The sequence below is a fragment of the Scophthalmus maximus genome, chromosome 4, assembly GCF_022379125.1.
Source record: "Scophthalmus maximus strain ysfricsl-2021 chromosome 4, ASM2237912v1, whole genome shotgun sequence".
Taxonomy (NCBI): Eukaryota; Metazoa; Chordata; class Actinopteri; order Pleuronectiformes; family Scophthalmidae; genus Scophthalmus; species Scophthalmus maximus.
The window spans coordinates 27,682,807-27,703,276 of NC_061518.1; the positions used below are offsets into that span (position 1 = coordinate 27,682,807).

Here is a 20,470-nt window from a genome sequence, read left to right on the forward strand (position 1 = left end):
ATTTCTGCTTGTTTTGTCAGGTCTCCTGTGTGATTTGTGACTTATCATCCGTCGAGGTGTCCCGACCCTGACGCTGTGACGTTAAACCCACCCTTAGCCAGACTGCAGGCGCCGGAGGCCTCGGCAGACAAACAGCTGGACCGGCAGGAGAGTGACACCACGAGCCAGGAGGCCTCCATCCACACACCGTCTCCCAGGGGGAACGGCAGCGTCACGAACTTTCGGTCGCCCGTTCGTCGAGGAAACAGCATCCGCACCATCACCCAGTCGGCATCTCGGGTGGATCTGAGCAGAGGAAGCGGGGCTGGATCCGGCAGAAGTCCAGCAGTGGCCATACTGCCCAAGCACAGGCTGGAGCACATACCCAACAGGTTTCACACACTCTGATATATTGATTTCATCAAGCGTGTTTTTCAAACAACATGTGACCTTTTTTTAATTGATTTTCAATCTTTTTAGTAATAAAAAAGCACCAGTTTGAGGTAAAAATCCATTTACATTTTGTTGTTGCCCCGCTTAAATTGTGATTATTTTCCATTAACTTAATTTCTACCTGATCACATAGAAATGTCTTGTTTCCAGATAGCACGATGCAGTTTCTTGTTATAGTGTTGACTTGTGACTATTTACTTTTTCTACCTGTTCCTTTACCTTTACCTCCAATCAGGTAGTAAGTAAAGTAAGAAGTTAACAGAAAAAATATGAAGCTTTGTATTGCCTTCCATTTGAATTATATACAAATGTATTATTGATCCCCATATCCACATATTTTGACTTGTTTGGCAATATTTCTCAGCCTTGTATCAAGCAACATCAGTATTTATGATTAATGTGTACACTTAAAATGTAATTACTTGAATCAAACATAGATTTTAGCTCCTTGGGCAGGTTCTGGAGCACACAGCCAGAAGGGACCACCCTGAAGGACACTGTTGTCTTCTATTTTCTTTTCTTTTAGGAAAAATCTGACGTAGGATTTCTTTTCTTTTTTTGTATTTCGCTCCTTTAAAATGTTGTGATTTATGATGAAAAAACTCCACCATGAATAGTTCAGCCTCACTTTGTGTTTACTAAGGCATTAACCCGGGTTTCAGGGGTGAGTTTTTCTAAATGCTGCCTCAGTTTGTTTTCCATCCTGACAACAAAAGTATTCTTTGGGAAGCAGTGTTTTTGCAAGTGATATGAATATATGATATATTTTTGCATGAAAAAGTCAAATAAACCTCTGCTGCGTTTTGGCACTTATACCTCATACCGGTATTTTTTTTAATGCATGTTTAAGAACATTTTTGTTTAAAATGCTTATATATATGTATATATATATATATATATATATATATATATATATATATATATATATATATCACCGCTGACCAATATGATTTCCGTTTTTTAACTGTTCATTGAAACTTGTTTAATTATACATCACAGCAAACATCATGTCCACTTTACTTTATTCACGAGACTGTTTGTGCCAATGCAGTGCAGACATTTCAAATCAGCTTATGCTTTATAACACCATTTTGCAATGATAACATATTAACAATAATTTAGCATACAAGCTGATTATATACGATGTTTTTTGTCCTTTCTCATAACAGGCCCCCACCATTTCTTAGTGGCCCAGGTGGATCCTGTAGGTTCAAGTCCTACCATCACATGGCGTACAATCCCCTAGCCCGGTATTCTGACAACATTCACTCTGACCCCTTGTACAGGAAGCCCGTACGCTCCCTACATCCCGTCGAGGCCGCTGGGTTCATTACTGCACAGAGTTATGGAGGACGCCGCGGCCATGCCACCCGCTACGTGATCTTGAACGAGCACGAGCCCAGAAAGAAACTGCTGCGCTCAGCCACTCGGATCCCCCGGCATTTCCTCATGGAGGAGCCTGCTGAGATCCTGGAGCTGTACCCACGCAACGTCAAACGCTACGCGCACCGCGCCACTCACCACCACCAGCCACATCCCCACCGGTCCCACCCATCACAGCAGCATCTGAGTGAAGAGGAGGAGGAGGAGGAGGGAGGAAAAAGCAGGAGGAGGGTGTCAATGGGGAAGGCTCATCGACCCCATTCCCTCTCTGACCTCCACCAGCCTGCACACTTCTACATTGGTGAGCGTGTAGAAAGCCACGTGTCTGTGGCTAAAGACAGCCACGCAGCTCGGGGAAGATATGCAGCAGAAGAAGAGGACGAGGATGGGGGAGGAGACATCGATTGGAGAGATTTGGAGTCCCATTCTCGGTCCCAGGCTAGTGTGAAAGGAGCAGACCACCTCCTTGTGCGGACCAGGCGTCACGTTCCTTCCCCAGCAAGACACTGTCAGTCCCCAGTCAGGACCAGGCACGCGGAGTCTCACGTGAAGCTCAAAGCCAGGCCGAAGCTGGAGACCCCCCTGACCGAGTCGGACTCTGCCTCCCTGGCCTCAAGCAGTGACCAGCAGAACAGCAGCACTGACCAGTACATCCAGGTCATCCACAACAAGGAGCGCTGCCTCAAGTCTGATGCGAGGCAGGGAAAGCCGGCCAAAAAGAAGTCCAAAGCCGGCTGTGATCTGAACGTCACCGACTCCAAAGACCTGGTCTGCTCAAATGTATGACACCTTTGCTAAAATGATGACCTGTTAAAATGTTTCTCCAAATGTCTTAGATACACAATGTATATCCTAGTAGGTGTTGATATAATACATTCAAAGCACAGTGCGTATATGATCATAAATGTGATTTTATTTCCTGTGTGTGTGAGCCATTGTAACATTTGAAACAACAGATTATATGATTATACAAGTTAGTGTGGTGATTGACAATAAAATCCATCAGTGCATCCATCATTGTACACTAATTATAACGTCTGGGAGGAAGTGACCACTACAAGTCCCAGTTTGCTCTGCTGCAAAAAAAAGCGAGGTATCCGGACTCCCAGGTACGTGAAGCTCACCAGATTACAGGAAAAGAGACGGACCCCTCCACCTTCAAAATAATATTAATGGATTTTTTTTCCTGTACATAAACAGTTTCGATATCCTCAAGCTCGCTGGTACAATGATTTGTTAAACAGTTGCGTGCTTAAAAAAAAATATATATACATACGAACAGTGTAATGACGGCACATTTTACGTTTCACGCGGGCCTGAGATTGTGAGCAGTGCAATTGTTTTGAAAATAACCGGAAGTACACGTTTTTTTCTACCACGATTTGACGCCGCGGATTCTCCCTCAGATTTCAGCGGAATTCTTCCAGCTATTTTGAGGGGGATTTGAACGTTCCGTGCCGAGGAAGACCCTGTGTAGTCCCGAGGCGTTTGAACAGTTTATAAGCCGCTGGGTTTTTTTTCCTTTCCTTTCTGTCCGCGGACGTTACCTCGTAGCCCAGCGAGCTAGCTGCTCGTTCAGAGACGATGCGTTTTGGCGAAGCGCCTTTCATTCATTGATTTTTTTTTAGGGGGGCTAACGCGAGCTCCTTGGCGGAGGTTCACGTTCACCTGGCCGGTGGTTTTGGGGGCGATCGGTGATCGCGAAGGTGTGGGATTTTTAAATATTTTTTTAATCTATTGGAACTGGGGAGACCTTGTGTGATTCGGTTAGCTAGAGGCAACGTCTACTTCCGATCCCAGCTATCATGGATTACGAGGACAAAGCGAGGACGGTGGCCGACTGCTTGATGAGCTACAAGAAGGACGAGTCCGGCTGGAAAGTCTGCAAGAAATCGGTAAATGTTCGCCGATTAATGATGTGAACCGATGTGAAAACTGTTTTACGTGTGCTACGTCCACTTGCCGTTCCTAGAGACACGACGCTATGTGGCACAGGGGAGAGCGAACCAATGGGAAGCGTCCTCGGCGATGGCGTGTTATGATGTGGCCCTGCTCTCCCGACACGGGCAGGCAGCCACAGGACACCACGACCCCCCCCCCCCCCCCCCCCCCCCCCCCGATTTAATAAGCAACATTAATTACACCAAGAAGATGTGGAAATCAACCTTAAAACTCAATTTTATGTATACACATGCACACGCAGGGATCGAACCACCTTTGTGGTTAGTGGGCCACCCCCCTTTCTCTCATGAGTTCAATAATGTTCAAAATGTCCCGTTGTGACTCACTGAACACTTCATTTTTAAACCTATATATTCATGCGATTATCCTGCAGATCGCTACGGAAGAAAAACAGGGCCAGGCGTAAGAAGAAGGAAAAAATGAGAGGAGGAAGATTATTTTTTTATCTTGCATTTTCGAGAAGAAAGTCGAAATGTTGAGAGACTAAAGTTGAAATACTAGGAGGATAAAGTTGAAAATTACTGACCCGGAAGCACTTTTCAGCAGCACCAAACGACCGGATGTTGATGTTTTGCTCGCCAGTTTGCTAAGCTAATGCTAGCTGCTAACCGAGTTGTAAAGTTGCGATATTATTGACAGGCTGAATCTGGAAGAAAACGATGCAGTGACAACGGCTGTTGGCACATGAACATCAACGTGTGTCCTGACACGATAACATTCAATTGCAAACAGCCGTTAATGAATTTTGAGAGGCTAGCGTAGCGAAGCTAACGTGGATGTGTGACAGCTGAATTGGTACCACAACACCTGATTGGGATATTTCTACTTTATTGTCAACATTTCGACTTTATTGTCAACATTTCGACTTTATTGTCAACATTTCAACCTTATTCTCGACATTTAGACTTTTTTCTCGAAATGTTAAAAAAATATAAACAAAATCTTCCCCCTCATTTTTTCCCTAATGCCTGGCCCTAATACTCTTCCGTAGAGTAGGGCTGCAACTAAAAATTATTTTCATAATCAATTTAATCTGTCGATTATCTTCTCGAATAATCGATCAGTGGTTTGGTCCATAAAACGTCATAAAATGGTGAAAACATGTGGATCGTGTTTCCTTAAAAACCCCAAGATGATGTTTTGTTTGGTCCTCACACCAAATATATTCAGTTTACTGTCACAGATGTGCAAAGAAACCAAAGCAAAGAAAAAATTCACAAGAAGCTGAAATCAGAGAATTTTGACTTAAATAAATAAAAACTACTTGAACCGATTAATCGATTATGAAAATAGTTGGCAATTAATTTAGTAGTCGATTATTAATTGATTAACTGTTGCAGCTCTACTGCAGATACAGGTTGTTGTCAATGAGAGAAGGTCAGAGGACAATGGCCTAACTCCTAAGGCTCCACTCTTGTCAGTCAAGAACAGAAGCCCGAGGCCGCAGTGACACTTAACCTTGACAGTTAAAGACTGGGAAAAAAATTAGCCGGGTCAAATTTCTGCTGAGGTTGCAGACCAGTGAGGGACTGGCCATCTGGAATTTGGGCAGATGCCAGAAGGGTCGCCTTCTATACGGGCCGCTCAGAATGGGTTAATGTATTGATAAAAATAATAATAATAAAGAAAAAACTTAGATTTATTTTTTTTTAGTAATTCAATGCATGCAGCCACAAACACAAGCCTGCTGTGTGTGTAAAAGCACACGTCGCCTCCATGGAGTCACTGTTAAAGTATCAAACTGTTTATGAACTCAATAATTTTTGTCAACCTCAATAATAGCCATTGCGTGTACATGCGTGGTTGTTGACATAGGAATGAATGTCTACAACAGTTCAGCAAGTCTAACTGCTTCTGTTCTGGCCGAAGTGCACTTGAAAAAATAGTACAAACTTAAACGGCTGTCTGGCGGAAAACTGAAGCAGTGAAAAAAATACATCCTTACTTACGCTACTTCCACTTCTCCTCCAAACTCCATTAAATGACATCGCTGATCACCATCTCGTAACATATTAACAACGCTTAAGTAACTCATACAACCCCACTTCAAAATCACTGAACTATCCCTTTAATCAATCACTGGCGTCGTCTATAAAATGTCACACAAATAGGGATTTCTTTGTATTTTTTCAAAGGCGCCTTGTATTCAAATTGCTTGTTCTGTCTAGGCCTAAACGCAAGTCTATACTTTGGATAACATTTCTCTCAGCAGCAACACAAATCGTGTAGGACTTTCACGTGAAATGGACAAAAGGCCTATACTGCAAGCTCACATGGTTCAGCATCAAAAAATTATTTTAAAATGACGATAATACTGTTTATCGCAATCAATTCTAGGACAATATATCGTGCAACAAAAACATATATATTGTAAAGTTTATAATACGGAATATTCAGAGATCAATTTGTCCATCCTCATTTGATGGTCCACACAGGTCCACCAAGAAGCACTGGCACTGAAGCCCCTTTCACACTGGCCAAAAAAATGGTTTAAGCCTACTATCACCTGGCATTTTCTGCAGTTTGAAAACGTTTAATCAGCATTCAGCCCCGGGTCAAATGACTCGCAATAATTATCGGCTTCACCTCGGCATTGATGTGAATGTCACACCCGGGTGAAAGCGCTAATTTGCGCGATGACGGAGGCAATGAAGGCTTGTGTCCTCTGTCGGTAACTTCTGCGACTCTTTGCCATCTCAGCCACAAATTCCATCTGTCTTCATTCAGTCACCCCTCGAACACTGTTCAGTCTGCGCTGAATTTGAAAGAGTGACAAAAGTACAACACATAAGGTAACGTTGACCACCGTCTCACTGGAGTCCATGTTGGCTGCTTTCTGTTGTTTACTACACTGTTCTTCTTTTTAGTTTTATGGCGCGCACCGCTCTTTACCGCCACCTATCACTACACTGTTTTCCGGCGCATTCACCAACGTCATGACGTCAAAACATGACGCACCTCATCTGCTGGCAATCATCAGACCCTGGTCTGCTTGCAGTGTGAAAGTGGCCAATTGTCGGATTTTTAGCGGGTTGACCCGCGTTTAAAAAAACCCTGGGTCTACGCTGTAATTTTGGTGTGAAAGTGGCTACAGGTAAGTGCCATTACTGGCTGACTGGTGCCAACAGTGCTGGACGCCTGTCAGCCGCTGACATACTCGGTGATGATCGCAGACTGTCGGCACGTTATTTGATCTGAAGTGCGAGCAGAGAAACACATGATTTATGACTTTGCTTTGTACTGTTTTCTTTGGCAGAATGACGTGTTGGTGTCGTGGCGCCCCTCATCAGAGTTCCCCGGGAATGTGTAAGAAACTTAAACTTCTATGTCTTTCTCATTAGTCCATGGCAGTAGAATGAGGCTTTTAATTTCATTTTCTGCTCAATGGTATTGTTTTCTTTTTTTCCAATAATAAGTTGTGTATTATCATGTTTTAAGAAGGTTGTGAACTCAAAGTCGACCAAGACTGTTTATCCGTGCTGCTCGGGTTAAATCGTTAGCCCGTCCAAGAACATATGAGTCTAATTTACAGCAGTCAGAGTCATGCCTTAATAATCTCCTCTCCTGACTGTCCTGTCATCTGACCTCCACTGCAGTTATAAGGGGGAGGGGATTGTCAGCGGCTGCCAGGAGAAAGTGTGGGAATGTCTGAAACCGGTACCCAACGGGCTCAGAGTCAAATGGGACAACAACGTCAAAAGGTTTGAGCTTCTGGAGCAAATCACAGAGGTGTGTTGACGGTCTCTCCTCGAATGAGAGTATGTTTTTTCACATTATCATTCTGTATCAGATAACCCTGCTCAACTGATATATAGTCACATTTCTTTTGATTTACATCAAAGTCTGTCTGGATTATTTTAAAGCTGCATTAGGTGATTTTGTATTTTAAATGGCGAAACATGTTTGTTAACTGCAGTATTGAAAAATCTGGTGATTTGATGACGCCTAACTGCATATATGCCTCATGCCTGGTCAATTTTTCAACCAAGACCCCTTCTTGTGCTGGCTTCTTCGCTGGTTACCATTCCCAGCCTATTCAACTGGAAAATGTTAGCTCATACGCTGTGATGAAATCCTACTGTAAATCTTGCCCAGTGCAGCTTTGAACACATATATGTGATACCAGAGGTGATATACATTTTTGCCTATGGTTCATTCAACTCAGACTTTGAGCGAACTCCCTTGTCTCCCACTCTTGCGCAGGACACCTCAATCTGCCGAACGGTCACGCCCTCAGCAGCTATGGGTATCATAGCTCCACGAGACTTTGTAGATGTTATTTTGATTAAGAAATATGAAGACGGCATCATTTCATCAACTGGTGCGTAATGACCCGTTCTTGTCTCCTCTGCTTCCTGTGCTTCTTTCTTTCCTACTGTCTAAGATTCATTATGACATGCAGCAGGGGCTGCACTCTTTTTCCTTGCAGTTATTCCAATGTAATGCACTTCTGAACAAACTGAACGCATAAAAAATCACACATTCTTTAAATAGTTTACGGTTTAATGGATTTTATGTCGATTTTTCTTCAATCGTTTTTGCCAGGGGGAAAAGTTGCTCAAGAGAAAAATAGAGAAAATTTAACCAAGTTTTCATTTCCAAAGCAACCTTGAGTTTGCACATCTTTATGGGCTCGGAACTATCAGTCTGCTGTTTGCAATACTAAAGGTCAGTAATTGTAAATTGTGTTTACAAGCCCAATTTAAACTCCGGCAAACGGCTCATTCAAACAAAAAGAAAGGCCTGTCCCAGCATTAAGTCACATACATGTGAGGTGTCCAGGTCACTGGGAAGATAAAAATCTAAAACGTTAGGAGCTGAAGTCTCCACTGCACCACCTGGGTTCCCTGGCCATTATTTTAAAATCTGTGCGTGCTGTGAAGGAACTTCAAATTGAAGAATTAGTCTTGGTTTTTATTTCTTTTTTTTTTTGAAGTGTACCATAATCTTTATTTAATTCCGTTTCCGTCTAGAGCCAAATCACAGCACGCATTATCTCCAGGCACTTACAGAGTAGGGATATTGGAATAGTGTTTTCCATAAAAGATGATAAATATTAACCACTGGATCACAGTTTATGATGTGTGGACAGACTATGCAGTAACACCCACAATGAGCTGTGCATTTTCAGACTATTTCGTGGTACTTGTGGCTGTATCTCTGTGAAATGGCGGCAATAAACGTCTAAAGAAAGGCCGTAATTCAGGGTTGATATTAAATCTGTTGATAAATGTAGGAATCCTAAACTGAAACCAGTAAACCCAAACCAGTAAACCTAGGGGAAACACTGCTCTACAGATCCACCTCCCACTAGTAAAGCAGTGTTAGATAATCTGTTTCATGCCCCAATGGACTTTGTTGCAGGGTTGTCACTGTATACCCACATCTCAGCAACTGCCTTGGCGAGCGCAACAATATCACAAATATGCCCGAAACTAAGATCTGAGCGGCAGATACATTCGAATTGAACACGAATGTTCTTTTGATCTAAAGTCATGTATATTCGATGCCCACAAAACTTCAGATTATCAGTCTTCAAAGTTCCACCATGTGAATTCACAGCGCAAGACTCAAGTGTTTAACATAGGGATGGGACAGTACCACTTTTTCATGTCCGATCCGGAGTATCTGCTGATACTGATCTGATACTAATCTGATACTAATCTTTTCCCCACTCGTAAAATTAAATATTAATAATGCATTGTTCAGGATGCACTTTGCTTAACCTAGCCATGTAAAACCTCATACTCAACTGTGAAACAAATAATCAACTCCCCTAAAGTAAGACACACATAATCACCAACATGAAAGAGTTATGGAATACTGCTGTTTTATTTCTCACAGAACTTTTGGCCGTTTTGTTTATGGTCAGCTCCATTCAAACAAGCAAAAAACAAAATTGAACTGTGAACTGTTAATTCAATAATAATACATTAACATAAAAATATGATGCCGGAATGTCGTTCAAGGCTTAGTAGATACGTCAATAGGCATTTATTTGGTATGTTTACTCGAATGTATCAGATCAGATTTGACTTCTTATTTCTTCCAATATCCGATCCAGTCATTTTGGCAAATGTTGCCCCGATACCGATACATAATATCGGATCAGGCCATCCCTAGTTTAAAGGAATAGTTTCCTTTTTGGAAATGAACTTCTTCACCAAACTGCAGCAGCTTTATACTGACACACGACGCCGAAATCCGTCTCGCAATTGAGTGCTTTTTCCGGGAGACAAACGGTTGCTTTAACTAATATGTGTTTGTTTTTGAACAGCCACCAATGTGACTCACCCGAGCTGTCCACCCCAGTCTGGCTATGTAAGAGGATTCAACCATCGGTGTGGTTGCATCTGTGTCCCCATTTCAGGGTGTGTACACATATAACACACAAGCATTCTACAAGTACAGTGTGGGTTAGTCGAGGTTGTGCTCGTGAGAACTCACCGTAGTGTTTTTCTTTTTCTGTATCACAGTTTTCATTGTGTGTTTGTTCAACTGTGTTTCCAGAGAGCCCAACAAAACCCAGGTGTTCAGTTTCTTCCAGACCGACCTTGGTGGCCTCCTCCCTCGCTCCGTGGTGGACTCCTTCTTCCCATCCAGCATGACTGAGTTCTATAACAACCTGGCCAAGGCTGTGAAATCCCTCAAGGACCTTTGACACCAAGAGTTAAGAGAGCTACCCTCACAACCCGAGGCCCACCGACTGGTCGGGCCCAATGTCCATTCAAGTTGAAACCTCCCAAACTCTACAGCAGCCAGCACACTGAGGTCACTGAGTCCCAACAGATATAACCCACTGTGCTGTGCTTTCATGTACCTTCCTATGTTCCTGTGTTACTGCAGGAGGAATCCGCCACATCTTCAACAGTCCAAACCCTCTTTTTTTGAAAGCAGTTTATACACTAATAGTATGTACTATTACACACTGAAAATGGCAAAAATAACGAGGGCTTCCATTTGACAAAACGATTCCCTTTACATTCCTATATGGGGGATTAATTTCTTTAATAGCTGTTAAAACCTACATTGGTACATGTGCTGAAGGTGCAGTGAACATGCATGTTGCATGGACCTTATTTACCCCGTGCTGGCGTGCGATTGTCAGTCTGCCTCATACCTCATATGTGTATGTGTACTTGAAATAGTCCTAGTTTTTTGCTCACCGCCACTCACCTACTGTATAAACCAGCCGCCTCATTTCTCAGCTGAAGCACAGGTGAGTTGCGTCTGTGGCCTTTCAAAAGAAGGCCTTGAGAATTGTTGATGCTAAATGCTGCTCTAATGGGCAGAAACAGTCTTTACCTTTATCACGGGGTTGGTTTCTGTTTTACATTTCCCCTTTCTTTTTCCACCATATAAAGTCCTCATGCAGTTTTTCTTCAAAGTCTCGGTATATCTGAGCCCGACCGAGGTCAAATCTGAGTTAACAGATGACTGGATCGATTGATCGATCGAGCAATCAGTCAAGATAAACCTTTGGTGGTGAAACACCATGACTCAGGATGGAAAAGGATCTAACGGCACTAACGGTTTATACGTTCAAGACATCAGACTGTTTTCAGTAGCTGGTACTGTGCTGAAAAGAAACCTTTCATTTAATGAATTTTAATGAATGATTTTTTGTCTTTGTGTTTTCTGTAGGCAGTTAAAAAAATGGTAACAGAGTGAAACAACTGTATATTTATATTGTCAGGTGCATTTTTAATGTAAGTTCTAATGTTCCTTTCATGACAAAAAGTGCTCACATTACTGCTTTGTACACACAAAAGTCAAGTCCACTAAATAGCGATTTGTTCCGGTTGCCAGGTTTCAATTCAGTTCCAAGTTGGTAAATACAAACTCCTGATCGAATCTTCTTATCGAGTCAGCTTAGTCAGACGACCGAACAAGTAAAAACCAGTGACTGAAAAAGCAGACAATGAACACTCAACTGCTAACCAGCCATCATTTTCCTGTTCCAAAGCACATCTGTAGCATTTCTTGTAATATGTAAGTAATTGTGGCATCGCTGATAATTGAAGGATGAGCGCACTGAATCAGTCCACTGCCAGTGTGGGGCAGTCTGTGAACTGTGGCAGTGTAACCACAATTTCCCACACGTTCAATGCAGAAAAGTCGGTTATTACATCAGCTGATATTTGTAGAATTGACATTATTTTCGACCTGATGTTTTCATGGAAAAGAATCGTAATTGTCCTCCAAGACGGGGTTAATAAAAAGCACAGATATGACACACTGTATGTGGTTCTAAACCATTTTAGGTACTGTAGTGTCTCTATGGTTTAGCTACAGTATGAGACGGAGACAAAAAAGAAATCAACTGAAACATTATACAAAAGATTCTCTGACGATAACTGACATTAAATCCTTTAATTTTTAATGCCGTTGCTAGATGACAAAAAAAATCTAGTCACCCTTTATTAAGTTAACAAACAAATTAATGCTACTTCACTATGTCATCTCACATTCGCAGCTCCAGCGGATTGTTTCTCTATTGCTACCTCACTGTTTACACGTTGCAGGTAATGAGAGTTTTCTGTATGGGGAAAAAGAAATGGGAAATTAACTTGAAATGGGTAATGACACATGTACAATCATGATAATAATAATCATGACCATTGGCTTTATTTATATCATTTGGTCTTTTAACACAAAGGCTCATTTTCAGGTGAGGCAGACGGGGAGAGACTTATGTACCTGCACTCAAAACATCGAAGCTCACAAGAAAAGAATCAAATCATGTTTGTATTTATTACTTAAACAAAATATAAGTTGCTGTTGTAAAGAAAAAAAAAAGACTAATGTTTGAATATTTACATAAATATTAAGAAATGTAAGTTTTTCAACAACTGCCAGAATCCTTCAGGTATTCCAAGGAAAACCTGGTCACACAAATGTTTTGTACTGTATCATATTTAAACCTCCACACACTGAGACTCAACTGTTGCAGAGGTTACTTCTTTGTGGTTTGAAAGACGCCTTCCCTTCACTCCCTGTTCCTTTATGCTTCCTCAGTGATAACTTGTGGGCTTTCTCACTTAAGTAAATCGTTTCAATTTATTGCTTGAACATATAACGATAACAGCACTTTATTAGGGAAATGCCTCAGTATGAAATGAGTGTGTCGGAGGGTGAAGGGGAGCATCTGAGTCGGGGGAAGTTTGGATTTGTGCGGTGATCTGCCCTCTTTCTCCAGAACCCTCGTGTGTGCGAGAAGCGTTTTAGCTAGGGTGGTTTTATCATCGAGTCCTTGAAAAAAAATGTTTTGTCTGCTTTACCTGTCCGCCTACGCTATCCTTTCACCTTGCAGTGTAGCCAGTAATGTTGATGAAAGACCTCATAATTGTATTTCCACCATTTCCAAATCAGTGCGTGCCTGAGATCGGTGCTTGCATGTGGATCTAAAGACATTTTCCTGTGTATCTTCATTGTCTAAATCGAGCAAACGTTTTTATCTTTTTTATTTTAATGTGAAATTGTCTGTGTAAAAAAGAGGTGGCTGCTAAAGTAGAAGAAACACCAAATTACAGGGAGAATGCAAAGGGAAGGGCAATGAGAAGTGCATATTCCTGCCGTTCAGAGTGAATCAAGACTGAATCACATGTCTGGTTAATGGCATCTGATGAGATAGAGAGGGAATCCTAATGTTCTCCTCGGAAGAGTTGGCGTGCGTTAGTGAACACAGTCCGGCACAGTGTAGCTCAGGTGAAGAGAAGTGACGTGGGATTCTGATGAGTGACGGCTACAAGCGAGGAAGAGCGATGCGACTCGCAGCAATAGCTGTGTCTCAATTCAGGAGGCCGGTCCTTCGAAGGCTGCATTTGAATACCAATTCCGTCTAGACTGTCCCAGTTCGACCATGGCCAAGCAATGAGTTGTGCTGTGGCTCGGGTGGTAGAGAAGTCGTCCACAAACCGGAAGGTCGTTGGTTTGTCGACAGTTGACCCTAAATAGCCTCTGATGGCTGCGGTAAACAGCAGCGCTGTGTGAATGTGACTTGTAGTGTGAAGCGCTTTGAGTGGTCGATAACACTAGAACGGTTCCATATAAATACAGGCCATTTACCATTTACATTTCTCGGCCAACAAAGACTCCAACAGGTTGATTCTTCATCGTCTAACCTGTCCCAAAAGGAATTGTGCCAGAGACAAATCACTCTGGTACCACTTAAAAAAAAGAAAGAAAGAGACAATGTGGTTGACTGAATTAAGATCAATTGTGTGTCGATGATGAATCACTACTTGGTGCAGTCCACAAATGAAACTGGGGCCTGAAGAGATCCTCTGTAGTCCCAAACCTTTGTAGGTCGCATCCTTCTGAAAGAGACGGCCCCTGAATTGAGACAGATTATAACTCACAATCTGTTTGATCTGTACAATATTCAGTCACGTACGTAGTTAGGCAAATATTATTTAATGAGTGGGGCTCGTCTCTTATGTTTTTGATAGGCATGTTAATATGGGGCCAAACCTGACAGATATCATTTGCACCTCACCGTGGCCCGTCCTTGCGTTTACACATGCAATGGCCGGTTTTTTCCTGATCCACATTTTATAAGCCAGATACAATTCACATAAATAGTAGATTTGATATTGAGTCTTTGTCCAGCTTCAAGAAAACGTCTGCTGGGACTTCTCTGTTCTCTTCTCATCTTTACGGTATTACAAGTATTAGGGCCAGGCATAAGAAGAAGAAAAAAATGAGAGGAGGAAGATTTTTTTTTTTACCTTTTGCATTTCGAGAATAAAGTCGAAATGTCGAGACTAAAGTTGAAATACTACGAGAATAAAGTCTTTCCACTCTATTGTTAACATTTTGTCTTTCCTTCTCGAAGTTGTATTTCAACTTTATCCTGGACAATTCAACTTTATTCTCTGAATGTTAAATCATTTTCCCCCTTATGCCTGGCCCTAATACTCTTCCGTACTTCTTACTTGGAGCATCACCAGCAGCTTTTTTTCTCACGAGATTTGTGCTCATTCTTAAACATATTTCTATCCACCCTCACACACAGGAACCTGTTCTCTATAAACTGAACTTTGCGATGTCGTGCGACAATGGGAGACAACTTTTTATTTTCTGGGAATGTGTGTTTTGCTTTTAAAATGATCCAATCTAATAAGAAAATAATTTTAACATTTTCATATATCTGACATTAGACGTCGGTTCAGATCCTGAACTCGCACAGGAGCAGTGCAGCCTGTGATTCAGTATTGATTTATGTTCGCGCCGACTCCAGTGACTGAACTTTGACCAACTGGCATCTCGTCGATCCAGACGGACACGGTTGTCAAAGAACATGTCATCTGTGGCAGAACCAGCCCTTGTTATTAGACTGTGACCGTCATGGACCGTTTGACCACCGCAGACCAAATACCCAGAGTTAAGTTTTGGATTTATAGTTTTGGATTCAGACACTCAACCAAAGGTTGTTGTTTTTTTGGGAATATTGTCTTGGCAGTTTAAAGTCCAAAAAACAGTACAGGCATTTCTTGTGTCTTTTCACACTAGTTGCAGGTTGTCCTGAGTACACATTTTCCTCGAGGGGGGTAATATACTGACCCAACACAAGAGAACATGTAAAATGATTTGTGTCAGACGTGTATAATTTACTCCTGTAACTGAGAACAACTGCTGCTACTAGTTCATTGTCTGTACATGCAGCTGTTTTACCTTGTACTGTTCTGTACCCATTAAAATTTTGTAATTCAACCAATATTAAAAAAAATAATCAATAGAAGCATCTTGTCATTGACCACCAGTCATCTTCTTTTTGTGAAGAACAGAAATAAGTTGTTCCAAATTTTTAAGGAAACACTGCACAGTTTCAAAGTTTTATACAAGATATTTTTAATTATTACAGATATGTCTCATAAACATCTGTTTATAAATTGTGATTCTTTTTTTATCACACCACCAAGCATTATTTTTGTGTATTGAACCTGACACAATTGGAACTTTTCAAGCATGGAGGAAGATTGTATACATGCACACTAGTTATCATTTGCAGGGGAACATTTTTTTAGCATGCCAAAAATATTTTCATTTGAGCAAAGAAATTCACCGTTTTTAATTAAATGTCTGTGCTAAAAATGCACTTTTGCCTTTTGTCAATTTCCCTGCACTCTCGGCCCCTTGAACACTTGCACACTAAATCAGTGTCATAATTGTCCACTTTTGTGGATATTAACCCTTGAGCATCAGTTTAATTGACTACCCTCAAGTCATTAAGGACAAAAATGTCCACTTCCAAAAAATACTATAAAAACTGCTTTTTTTCTGCATAAATCTAATAAAACAACTCAAAACTACCAAACATTCAATCATACACACACAAACACACACACTTTCTTTAAATAGCCTACTTAGCTTAATAACACAAGCACAAAAACTAATGAAATGACAAGCATTTTATGCACAGGCCTATAATGGGGAAATTACAGATTTTAGTGGTGAGCAGTAAAAATACTTTTTTATACTTTTTTCTCTCAAAACATTACTCTTAACATTACAGAATGCATGATTATATTTTGTAATGGCTATGAGATTAAAAAATGTGGTTTTAATTGGACTTAATGGGGCATTTTTGTCCTCAAAAAGACTTAAGAGGGTAGTACATTTTAAATCTGATACTACACAAAAACTAATAATGCATCAAAGTCAATATTTTGGCTAATCTTTGACATATCCAAGACCAATAAAAAAGTAATCCCCAGCCCCTCAACATTTGTTATATGGAAAATAATTCATTTTGCGTGTGTTTTTTCATAAAAATATTAGCATCATGTAATCAAATTGGCATTTAAAGGGTTAAAATCCTGATAATTATTCGATATTACATAGTTTTGATCAGGACTGAAGTTGATCAAAAGATTTAACCAAAAAAAGCAGGAAAAAATATTAATCTGTAATATTTTATAGCAGTTTTTGGAAGTGGACATTTTTGTCCTTAATGACTTAAGAGGGTAGTACATTTTAAATCTAATGCTACACAAAAACTAATGATGCATCAAAGTCAAAATTTTGGTTAATCTTTGACATATCCAAGACTGTTTTTCTCATAAATAACAACACTGACATCAAGTAATCAAACTGGCATTTAAAGGGTTAAAATCCTCAAAATGATTGAATGTTTGGTAGTTTTGAGAAGGGCTGAAGTTGTTTATGAGATTCATGCAGAAAAAAATATGAATCTGATAAGTTTTTTGGAAGAGGATATTTTTGTCCTTAATGACTTAAGAGTATGGTAAAGAAACGTCACAGTGCTCTATTGATCTATTAGAAAAATTAAAATTTTTATTCCAACATTTTTCAAGAGAGAGACTTTCTTACAAAAAAAAGTGCCATATGCACTACCACAGCCAAAATGATGGCCAGATCAAGAGGAAAAACTTTCACAAATGGACACTAATGTCCATAATGATGCATGAGGGTTAAACACAAACTCATTTATTGAGAGGATTGAGTGCTCAGAATGCCTCGCATCCCGCTTAGGGTTGAAACACAGGCCGAGTTTGGTTTGACTGATAACTTTGTAAAATGGAAGAAGGGACAAACTCAGCTACTGAGTCAACAAGGGTGCTTAGAAGTGTTTGATTGGCTTCTAAATACATAGAGTACCGCTGCAGTAGCCATGTGCACGTGATTCCATACTTGTCCCTTTTCCCTTTTTCTTCATATTTGTGCCAATGTCTGACTCGAATCAGACGGAAAAAAATTGTCGATTTTCAGACAGAATTGTGAAACAGCTATGGTAGCAACAGACAGGGCTTCTAATCATGAGGTGGCTCACGAGGCCTGACTTGTGGCTTGTTGTCTCGCACGGAGATGGACAGAGAATTAAAAACTATTTTTTTAAGAAACGTTTTACTACCTCTTACCTCTCATATTTTTTTGGTAATATAAACATGAAATACTATATACTATGTTTTTGAAGAGACTATTCACCAACGGGCTTTTTAATCAACATTTCATGTGCACTTTCTAGGCTCATATATAATCTAATCTTTCAATAGCACTCGCTGTCACATTACCGTAGCAGTGGGAACTGAAATTATAGTTTACTGTGTGCCCTCAATTCAGTTACTGAGGAGTGGAGCCGCAGGCAGCCAGTTGTGTTTTGGATGCGAGCTGCACGTTGATTCCTCCATATTAAATATTGTGTTTCATAATTAAATTTCTTACATTCGTCTTAAGGCGAAAAAAAAAGGCTGTTTTTGTGCCTTTGTGATGCCACGTTGGATTTCATGAAGTCTTGTGTTAGATTCGAGGGAGGTAGATCGCACTTGTCTACTCGTCTGTGTTGGACTTGCACTGTACAGTGAATCGAGGACAACAGTTAGTTATTTGTGGGCACAATTTATTGAGTTGACAGCATAGACCATATATAAAGATGAACGACATGACAGCTCGAAAAAAGTAGAGCCAAATCTCCTGGATCGTCCCCTGCCAGCCGGCTGCAGTATAGGTAATGAACCCATTTGGAATGTCAAAGTTCACGTGAAATAAATTTCTCTCAAAGATGGTTTCTTAATTTCAAGGTGGTTCTCAAAGTTTAAGTTTGTAACATCACGATTGACAGCTGAGACGAACTTGCGCGTGGTCTCCACGCCGTGATCACGGATGTGTGGACTCTGGCTCCAAATGTTGTCAAAAAGCACAAGATGGCGGCACTAACACATAAGATGTTTTTTGCTCAGTTTTGTACGATGAATGGAAGTGGACACGCGTCGTCCATTCTTTATAGACAATCTATGCTTGACAGCATGACCCTGGCCCTGGCTCAGAGCTATCATTGGAACCATGCTCAGATGAAAGTAAAAAAAAAATACTGATTGTGAGGTGTGTAGATTGGTCATAGTACCTGTGACACAAAATTGTCTGCAGGGCCATGAATGATATGAGAAAATAACTAGTTAAGGTGGGCCACACTCACTGATACCTGAAGTCTAGGGGACTGCGTTAAGGCCAACATTGGTGTCTCTCAGGTACTATTGTTGTTTTTTCTTTTTCCTTTGCGGGTAGCGCTCCCCGGCAAGTCAGTGCGTCTCATTCTGTCGCCCCCTGGCTCCTCCTGATGACCGCCACGATGAGTCCCTCCGGTAAGGCCTTGATCATGTTCCAGGCCTCGAACCGCGTCATGTCCTGCAGGCTGACCCCCTGCACCTGCAGCAGCTCATCTCCACACTGCAGACCGCTCTGCTCTGCGGCCCCACCTGACAAACACACACACACACACACACACACACACATTTTTAGCTCTTGGTATCTTTCACAATTTTATAATGGATCAAAATGTTGCATTTTTCAGTGCTGACAATTGGTTTCAATGTTTTTTTCTGTTTCCACAGTCCTTTTTATGTTATTTATAAAAAAAGGGAGGCTCGATTGCTAATGCTTATTGCACTGCACATTTTAGCCTTCTTAAACAGGGCAATACTTGCACTCTGTATAAATGAATATAGCTTTGTTTAATATTTTTTTAGGGTTCAAACCATAGAAATCACCTAAAATTCCTGTGAGCTGCAATAAGCCAAAACGAAAAGCTGAATCAAATTGGCCACATGGTGGCGCTGTAATTAAGGCCCAAATATTTTTGGAAGACCCCGCCCCCTCACACCGTTACACCGATTGACTTGAAATGTGCCACACACATCAAGTTCAATATGCTCTACAAAAAGCCTCCGGGATCAATAACGTGCCAGGTGACAACATTTTGCGCGAATTAGCAACAACTCAATATTAGCAGTATAAATAGTACCAAAATTGGTGTGCTTGCTCTGGGGTCAAGTATTCATCAAAATTGGAGGCGCCATCTGATTCGTGAAAGTGGGCGTGGCCTAAAGCATATATGCTAATAACTCAAGATGACCAAACTCACACTATCTGCTGAATAAACACACCGAGTTTGGTTTACATCCCATGAAGGGAGACCAATGTGGTTTAAACCCTCCAATCGCCGCTTGCGGCTATATTTATTGTATAGTTTTGCTATTTCTTGTGACACTTCTACCTCTTTTCCTGATGCCTTGACTCTTGCTGCTGCTGTAACAAGTACATTTCCCCCATTGTTGGATTAATAAAGTTCTATTTTATCAAAAATAATTAAAACCACAAAATGAATCATGTTGTCTGCTCTTTTAAGAAAATCAAATCAATCCTGTACAATTCAGGATTGAATCCTGCTCCTAACCTACAAAGCCCTAATAATCAAGCAACATCATATCTCACAGAGCTCATAGTTCCTTATCATCCCAATAGATCACTTGTCTCTGTAAATGCAGGACTACTAAATGCAGAGCCTTCAGCCACCAGGCTCCTCTCCTCTGGAACCAGGGAAGCAGATACCCTCTCTACATTTAAAGTTAAACTTAAAACCTTCCTCTTTGATAAAGCTTATAGTTAGAGCTGCTCAGGTGTTTAATAAACCATTTATTTATTATGCTGCTATAGGCCTAGACTGCTGGGGGAACTTGTATCATGAGCATCTCACCCTACCCGAACCAGGGTCTGTATCCCTCCCCCACCTCTCTCCCTAACCCCACCCCCTAACCGAACCAGGGTTTGCATCCCACTCCTATCTTTCTGCTCCACCCACCTCTTCTCTCTCCCCATTTTTTTTTCTCTCACCCTTACCATTACTATTTTTGTAATTGTTAGCATCAGTCTGGTAGAGATTAAAGCAACTGTT

General features: G+C 41.1%; 3 protein-coding genes across 7 annotated transcripts in view; 2 read left to right on the forward strand and 1 right to left on the reverse strand.

Annotated features, from left to right (window-relative positions):
* The window catches only part of LOC118301813 (transmembrane channel-like protein 3), a 47,234-nt gene extending 44,323 nt beyond the window's left edge, over nt 1-2,911 (forward strand). The window contains exons 21-22 of the mRNA XM_035627404.2: nt 98-371; nt 1,602-2,911. Coding sequence (XP_035483297.2) covers nt 98-371; nt 1,602-2,601 — 1,274 coding nt within the window. The 3' untranslated portion in view covers nt 2,602-2,911. The remainder of the gene's footprint in view (nt 1-97; nt 372-1,601) is intronic.
* Nucleotides 2,912-3,161: 250 nt separating this feature from the next.
* stard5 (StAR-related lipid transfer (START) domain containing 5) lies at nt 3,162-15,517 on the forward strand. The gene is made up of 6 exons (XM_035627406.2): nt 3,162-3,710; nt 7,034-7,083; nt 7,374-7,506; nt 7,981-8,098; nt 10,055-10,148; nt 10,288-15,517. Exons 1-6 carry the CDS (start codon nt 3,621-3,623, stop codon nt 10,436-10,438), a joined length of 636 nt encoding a protein of 211 aa, XP_035483299.2. The 5' UTR covers nt 3,162-3,620; the 3' UTR covers nt 10,439-15,517.
* Nucleotides 15,518-17,054: 1,537 nt separating this feature from the next.
* il16 (interleukin 16) overlaps nt 17,055-20,470 on the reverse strand; it is a 45,513-nt gene continuing 42,097 nt past the window's right edge. For all 5 annotated transcript variants that reach the window (XM_047331387.1, XM_047331389.1, XM_047331388.1 and 2 more), the window contains one exon: nt 17,055-18,995. In XM_047331387.1, coding sequence (XP_047187343.1) covers nt 18,829-18,995 — 167 coding nt within the window. In that variant the 3' untranslated portion in view covers nt 17,055-18,828. The remainder of the gene's footprint in view (nt 18,996-20,470) is intronic.

Coding starts and splice junctions, on each gene's coding strand:
- stard5 (XM_035627406.2), top strand. CDS start 3,621: ATGGATTACGAGGACAAAGCGAGGACGGTGGCCGACTGCTTGATGAGC. Junction 8,099..10,054: donor CGGCATCATTTCATCAACTG/GTGCGTAATGAC, acceptor GTTTTTGAACAG/CCACCAATGTGACTCACCCG. Junction 10,149..10,287: donor ATCTGTGTCCCCATTTCAGG/GTGTGTACACAT, acceptor CTGTGTTTCCAG/AGAGCCCAACAAAACCCAGG.